Source organism: Mizuhopecten yessoensis, unplaced genomic scaffold (genome assembly GCF_002113885.1).
Source record: "Mizuhopecten yessoensis strain PY_sf001 unplaced genomic scaffold, ASM211388v2 scaffold11105, whole genome shotgun sequence".
In the NCBI taxonomy this organism is placed as follows: domain Eukaryota; kingdom Metazoa; phylum Mollusca; class Bivalvia; order Pectinida; family Pectinidae; genus Mizuhopecten; species Mizuhopecten yessoensis.
Window position 1 is genome coordinate 770968 of NW_018408882.1, and position 8422 is coordinate 779389.

Consider the following 8422-nt stretch of genomic DNA (forward strand, 5'->3'; position numbering starts at 1 on the left):
GTTTTTTAATACAATTGACCCCTGTGACCTTGAATATAATTGAAGGTCATTCATTTGAACAAACTTGGTAGCCCTTCACCCAAGCATGCTACTGGCCAAATATCATCTCCCTGGGCATTTTGGTTATTGAGAAGAAGATGTTTAAAGTTTTTGACATATTTGACCCCTGTGACCTTGAAAATAGGTGAAGGTCATTTATTTGAACAAACTTTGTAGCCCTTCATCCAAGTTTGCTTCTGGCCAAATATTGACACCCTAGGCCTTTCGGTTATTAAGAAGAAGTCGTTTAAAGTAAAATATTGACGCCGGACGCCGGACGCCGGACGCCGCGCCATGGCATAAGCTCACTTGGCACTTCGTGCCAGGTGAGCTAAAAATGACTGAAGTATTTAATGTCTTTCTTAATTCTATTCAAATAAAGCAAATATTTTCCCACTGGATTACTTATAATAAGACGATGAATTAAAGATGTTTTCTGGTGAATTTGAGAGAGAAAGAAGGCAGAGGTAAAGAGCATTGTCATGCAGATACTATCTCTTGTGATGAATGAATGACAACCATATTTGATGACAAATGATTTAGATGATATATTTAGTCTAGTTGTTGACCAATAGCAGTAAGATGACAATCTGAAACATTGAGTGAATTGCACCCTTGTTCTCCACAATCCAAAGAAGTTTTTATCATAAGCATCAACTAATAAGCATCATCCTGGTGAAACTGAAGCTGTATACGAAGTACAGTACCGGATAAAGGCTTCACAGTTCCTGATGCATATTTGATAACATATAACATCAACACTGAGATGTCACATGTATTCTCATACTTGATCTTTGTTTAAAGTTTGATAAAAATCCATCGAAGAATGAAGTTGCTAGTGTGTTTACATTAAATCGCGACATTATGGAATGGAATGGGATGAGATGAGACGGGACGGACATATGGGCAACACTATATGCCCCCTACCATTTTATGACGGGGACATAATAAAATGATGATAATGATAAGTGAACACAATGAGACAATATTGATGATGCAGAAAGGTTATATCATACACTGAAGTAGTAGACAATATGGATGTGTAGAAACATTCTCAAGTCTGATCAGTCTCTTCAGAACATATATAGTCATGCTTACAAGTATTATAATGACAGTCATCAACAAGCTTGTATTGAATGAGACGTGACATGTTGAAGTCATGCATTACAAGAATTGACAGTCATCATAAAGGTTGTATTGGATGAGAAGTGACCAGTGTAAGCCATGTTTTTATTTTAAACAGTCATCAGAAAGCTTGTATTGTATGATATTCAACCAGTATAACTCATGCTTTACAAGCTTGGACAGTCATCAGAAAGCTTGTATTGTAGGATATTCGACCAGTATAACTCATGCTTTACAAGCTTGGACAGTCATCAGAAAGCTTGTATTGTGTGATATGGTGCTGATTTAACAGGAAGAGCTTGAACAACATACAGCGATATAGCACAGGGACTTTCAATATATGGTGAATGCATTCAGCAACATATAGTTGCTGACATTTAGCGATTATAAGGAGGTGAGAGTGACAGAGTGATGAAGAAAGGAATACACATCGCCTTCCTTAACAAAGGCTTACCCTTAATGCCTGATGAAGGAAAGAAAACCAGAGAGATCAGCTGTTAGTCGTCACATTACATATCAATATCTCACAACAAATATAACCAGAGAATCAAACAGTTATTTCTGTAAACATGAACAGTTATGAAAAATACTTTAACATGTAGTAAGAAAACATACAGAAAGTTACAGAACACTATATAATTATATAACAGTTATCACATGGAAAAACTAACGAACACAAAAATCACTGACAACAAGTGCCACTGAAGTCAATATTAAATACAAAACAACATATTTCGTAGGCCTGGTGACTTTATGGGGTTATTGTGCATGCTCTAAGGTCAATAAGGAACAGATGTGTACATACTGCAGTTGTTTTCATTTCATCCTCTTCCCTTTTCAATTTGTCTTTTTCAACTAATAATTTTCTCTTCCACTCTGGTACATTTTTCCATTTTTCTTCTTCAGCTTTCCGTCTTCTTATTTCATTCTTAAATGGAAAAAATATAGAATGATGCCAAAAAATAGGGAAATTATAACAATTTGATGATATGAGGTTACTGATGGTCTAAAATTGCATGAAAATCCTTTTTTCTGAAACATATATCTATCACCCCCCAAAAAGTCTTTTTTGACCTCTGACCTGGTCCCATATCAACAGACGGTCAGAGGAAAACCTTCTCGTTCTATAAACCATTAGCTTAGATGAAACATGGTGTAAAAACTGGAAATATTTTTCCATAAACAAACACGTCATTGTGATCTTGAAAATCTTTCTATTTACCTATTCATCCCGCAATAAGCCCAGGGGGCCAACAAATAATCTCTGACTGATAGTAGGGGGTGGTGGGCTTATTACAGGACAACACATAATCTCTGACTGATAGTAGGCGGTGGTGGGCTTATTACAGGACAACACATAATCTCTGACTGAAAGTAGGTGGTGGGCTTATTACAGGACAACACATATTCTCTGACTGAAAGTAGGGGGGGGGCTTATTACAGGACAACACATAATCTCTTACTGAAAGTAGGGGGTGGGCTTATAACAGGACAACACATAATCTCTGACTGATAGTAGGCGGTGGGGGGCTTATTACAGGACAACACATAATCTCTGACTGATAGTAGGGGATGGGCTTATTACAGGACAACACATAATCTCTGACTGAAAGTAGGGATCTAGCTTATTACAGGACAAGAAATAATCTGACTGAAAGTAGGGATCTAGCTTATTACAGGACAAGACATATTCTCTGACTGAAAGTAGGGGGTGGGCTTATTACAGGACAACACATAATCTCTGACTGAAAGTAGGGGGTGGGCTTATAACAGGACAACACATAATCTCTGACTGATAGTAGGGAGATGGGCTTATTACAGGACAACACATAATCTCTGACTGAAAGTTGGGGGTGGGCTTATTACAGGACAAAGAAAAAACTTTTGCTGGCGTTTCATCTTAACTGCAATATATATTGGTGGGCTTATTACCAAGTATGGGCTTATTGCCGGATAAATACGGTACTTTGAGAACCATCTTTTATCTTTACTCCACAGGAATCTATGAGGCATTTCTCCCTAGTATTTACTCAGACATAAATAATGTTCATCTGCTGTTTGTTATGAGCTAACCAAAAGACGAGAACAACTGCAAGAAACGAAAGTGAACGCGATTAACTGTATCGTGAAAGTTGGTAGAAATGTAATACATATAATCTGATAATCTACCGTATTTGACCGCAAATAAGCCCCCTCCCCACTTTGGCAAAAGTCCTGGGAACAGGGTGGTTGCCTGTAATTAAGCCCCTTCTTTAATTTGTCTCATTCTCAAAAAACAAGATGTATGTTAATTTTTGTCTATGAACGTAAAGAAATTAGATAACTGGACGCAGAAAAACATTAACCCAAGTTAAAATTCCACAAATAATTACGTCACTAATTCAGGCACAATAGTAAATTAGATGTAGTGTCATGTACTCTCTGTGATTCTGTGTTTTTTTTTTATATAGCAATCAACAAAACCCTAAATACTGCATCATATCAAGTCTAAGGCAGGTTGTTTAGTTGGCAACAACTTTGTTTATGTGTTATAGCCACACTAATCTCTAGCAATAAACATCCTCCCGACAGAGCCTCCATCTCATTAGGCAGGTCATCACTAATTCATGGGCTTTACGCTAGATTTATGGTCCCATCCCTGACCCTACCATGCAAGAGAACCTCAGGGGAGGTAACTCTCACACCATCTGCAGCTAGATTTTGGGCCTGTATTCATGAATCCGTTCCTCATGCTCAAGCATGGATTCTGTGCTCAAACCAATTTTTTCAATATTCAAAGTTCAATATTTTTCCAAATCATTGGGAAAATAAGATTTTTTTGTCATTTTATAAGGGACAAGAAATTCAGCTAGTACACACAATTCATGCCCGAACATTTTTTACTATAGTATAATTTTTGCCCGCCGTATTGAGGGCGATTCATCATTACAGCCAACATTAGTAAACATGTAAAGGGCGAAATTGAAACTGGGCTGAAAGTTTGATTAAATGAAAATTTCACAGTATACAGTACTGCTTTTTCTACCATTGCAATTTCTGTAAGTTTGTAGCCTGTACAGGTTCGAGGTGAGAGTGGACTTGCTATATCTCATTGCTGTTTACCATCAGAAGTGACTATTGAGCCAATCATGTATTCGGAAACCCAAAGAAAGACATAAAAATTAACATTAAAATGACATTTTTCTTTATTAAATAGCTATTATTTCATCCCCAAGCACCTTACATAATTTTTTGGATTTTTTACATAATGAACTAGAATTTTAACTTTTATCCTTCTTGGTTTCCTGCTTGTGTACTTACCAAATATTCATCTAATTTTTCTCTATTTTTCTTTTCCACCATATCTTTCTTCCAGTTAGGTACTGAGGAATTGATTGGGGTGTACCCTGGAATTTGACTGAAGTCTGCAAATAGAAAATAGTGATATTTGATACATCGATCAACAATCAACAGACTAATGACTCTGATATATCACCGAAAGATAAAAAATGTATAAACTATGGCTAACATGTTGATGAATGTATAGTTACTACCCGGGGTAAACTCCTCCTATTATGTAAAAGATCCCCGTACCAATGTCAAACAATGAAACTATGACTTCAAAACTATTTTTTCCGGTTTGATTATAGCTTTGATAAATCAATTTTGAAAAGAAAAGTATACTTTGTGGGACTTTTATGAAAACATAATGGAGATTAGATAATCAAAATATAATCAACAAACGTGTTCTGAGTGTAAAATAATCTGTGGGGCCGGACTGGGATTCGAACCTTGGACTTCAGGTTGTTATATAATTGCTGAAACCGATTGAGCTTCCTCGACAACAGAAGTGTAGGAGCCCAAATGAGCTACACTTATATTAAAACGAAAGTCAAGGGGAGGTTACTGTAAATAGGAAAAACGGCAGCGCAGTGGGAAAGGGGTCCTTAAATTGTTACCATTAACACATAAAACTGGCCTCAGATATATTTTTTATTTAGTCAGATAATTCAAATAGGACCTACATTGTGTTGTCCAGATCATTGTGACTCACCTATATCGTCCAAGTCTATTTCCATACTGGAAAGACTGGAGTTGCTACCTGAAAGGAACAAAACAGACAATTAATTCATAATTAAAATGGCAGAAAAAAGGAATATTGACTTTATCACTTTAATTCAAAGTAATTACAGTTTCTGTTGATGTAACAAATGACACTATCACATTATTCATGAAACAGGCCCGACATAATGTTACATGTTTAGAGAGAGAGAGAGAGAGAGATAGAGAGAGAGAGAGAGAGAGAGGGAAAAAAATATAAAGATCAGGGTAAACTTGACATTGACCTTATCCATTAAAATGGAAGCTCATTAAATTTGTGACGATGCTAATCCCTAAAGCATTGTACTTTTGCATATATCATGCATACAGAAAATTACTTTTCATATTTTTCTTCTTCTTCAAAACAAAGTTAGGGTCTGCAATACCTCTCTATTGACAAATCAACATGGTCAGTAATGAAATTGTAATTAGATGGGTCACTCATATCAAAGTACAAATTTGCTTTTGTGTCAATTACCCTTGCACAGAGGCCCCCCCCCCCCCCCACTTAGAAATACTATTTTTGTTGCCATCAACTAAAACTGGTAGCGGTTTGGATGTATCCAATATACTGGAGCAAAAAACCAAACACAGTTTATCAGAACTGGACCAGGAAATCTAAAATCTTGCACATACAGTATGATTACAGCACATCAGCATACCGACAGGCACGTAGCCTCGTCACAGAGATAACACATTTATCCAACACTTCCTAAAATATCTTTTTGCTCCTTCAGGAATTTTAATTAAAACTAAATCACCATGCCCCTGAAAAGTGTTGACAAATAATTTCAATGAGAGAACGTGTTTTGGTGTGCCTCACGGGCGCGCACACACACACATGTCTGTGCCAACTTACTACAGTGAAGGAGCTCACGTCTGCATGTTGTTACATGGGGGCATGTTACATTCCAGTGATTAGACAGACCTCTTCACTACAGACTTGTGGTTACCTCTTCAAATGGGAAGTATATGTAGCTTTCTATCCTGCATATCGGCGAAATGAAAGTGTATCTTATCACCAGGGAACTGAGACGACAGATGTTTGGTAACTTACTGGGCGGAGAGTGTATGATTATTGTGAATGGAGGATTGTTTTAGGAGTGGCATCACTCAATGTTTCAAAACAGTCTTCCATTTAAGGAGCTAGAAGTGGTTTGCTCCATGAAATATTTCAAACACAGTTGCAGCTGATGGAAACATGACTAAACGAATTGAGATTTTTTTTTTTTTTTTATATCAAATTAACAAATGATATCAAGAATATTAACTCAATAGCAAGCTTGCTTTCCAACATGGCGATTGTAAGTCAAAATTCACAATTTTTTGTGTAGGACAGTTTACTTGAGAATCTTACATAACCCAGTATTATCTGCCGAAACAGTCTGAGACATAAATATGTCTGGCTTATTATCAGGATTGGTATGTTAGGGGAAATCCAAAAAACTGTACTTTGGATCTTATCAGCATCAGTTTGAAGTCTGAATCACAAAACACTGCTGTTGTAAAGCATGTTCTTTAGACCTCTGTTAACCCTAACTCTGAAATCCGAATCCCTTTAACAGAAATAACCCCAACCCTGAAATGTGAATCCCTTAACCCATTCATCCCCTACAGTCACATTTAATCTTACCAAATCAAAGACTGGGCAAGTCCAAGTTATAAATGTAGGGATGAATGAGTTAACAGAAGTATCCCCCATCTCTGAAATCGGAATCCCTTTAACAGAAATGACCCCAACCCTGAAATCAGAATTCCTTCAATAGAAATATCCCCAACCCTGAAATTGAAATCCCTTTAACAGAAATATCCCCAACCCTGAAATCGGAATCCCTTTAACAGAAATATCCCCAACCCTGAAATCAGAATCCCTTTAACAGAAGTATCCCCAACCCTGAAATCAGAATCCCTTTAACGGAAATGACCCCAACTCTGAAATCGGAATCCCTTTAACGGAAATAACCCCAACTCTGAAATCGGAAACCCTTTAACGGAAATGACCTCATCAGAAAAAACGTCATAAGATGGCTGTTTTGAAGTAATGAAACTAAAATACTGTAAATCCTCGTTATATACTGCCACCATTTGTCTAGAGAAATAGTGGCATTATAAAGAAGTTTGGCGATAAATTGAGGTTAGTGTATAAAGGAATTCTTAAGAAAACAGAAAAAAAGGGTCATTGGAATATGTTGGCGGTAAACGAGGTGGTAGATGACAGAGGGCCATTATAATGAGGTTTTACTGTATATATGTATATAATAATTAAATAAAATAAAAATATGTCCATTCAAACCCTTAAAGTAATTAGTAATACTGAAATATGTAAAATCTGGAGCATGTAATATATTGCCCTAGGTAGTAAGGTATAGACATGCAACCTGATGTCCCTGCATCTAAGTCAGTGGCATGCTTCTTATATTTGTGTAAGATTTTGAAAAATACCAGATGATGTTGCCATGGTAACCTTTGAAGGTAATGTATCGCTCTAAAGACTGAAGCACATTATTTAATTACATGCTTTTTTACTTCGTTCTTCCTGTTTTATCTCAAACATTTAGGATGAGAACAAGAAAGAGGAAGATGGAATGAAAACAAAATGCACGTATAGCTACTTTTATGTATGTGGGGGAGTGTACTGCAGGATAAACTGGGTTTGGAGACCCCACATCTCATCCCAAGCTTCACCCTCCTCCTATCCCCCCGAATACCTTCATTTTTCATCATTCCCCCCCCCCCCCCCCCCATAGAATTTTATAATGTTTATCTTTTGCATGATGCTTATTTTGTTTTATGACAAAAACTGTTCCAACCAATGTTGTGTGATCTAATTTCATAAATGAAATATTGTTATTACTGTCAAAGAATTGTATTTCGTATTAAGGAAATACCCGTAGGACCATATGACAAACTTGGTTAACCTATTCACCCCTAAAGTCACATTTGAACCTTACGAAATGAAAGACTGGGCAAGTCCAGTTTAAATATGTAGGGGTGAATGAGTTAACAAACAAAGGAACTCTTCTCATGGGAAACCCCCAATAATATCTGATACGGGTATGTAAGTTGCATAAGTTTATCTAGAGGTCATTGGCACATGTGCCAGACCACATGTAAAACATCTTACAACTACTTCAATCACTCAAATACGTGTACGAACAGTTGTTTCCCCCCCCCCCCT

General features: G+C 36.8%; 1 protein-coding gene across 14 annotated transcripts in view; it reads right to left on the bottom strand.

Annotated features, from left to right (window-relative positions):
- LOC110465917 (unconventional myosin-XVI-like) overlaps positions 1-8422 on the bottom strand; it is a 167427-nt gene that overhangs the window by 16452 nt on the left and 142553 nt on the right. For 9 of the 14 annotated variants that reach the window (XM_021522082.1, XM_021522089.1, XM_021522084.1 and 6 more), the window contains 4 exons: positions 5198-5245; positions 4465-4568; positions 1970-2092; positions 1619-1627 (listed from right to left, as the gene is read on the bottom strand). In XM_021522082.1, the coding sequence (XP_021377757.1) occupies positions 1619-1627; positions 1970-2092; positions 4465-4568; positions 5198-5245 (284 nt within the window). The remainder of the gene's footprint in view (positions 1-1618; positions 1628-1969; positions 2093-4464; positions 4569-5197; positions 5246-8422) is intronic. The other 5 variants (XM_021522088.1, XM_021522095.1, XM_021522090.1 and 2 more) reach the window with 1 other exon arrangement.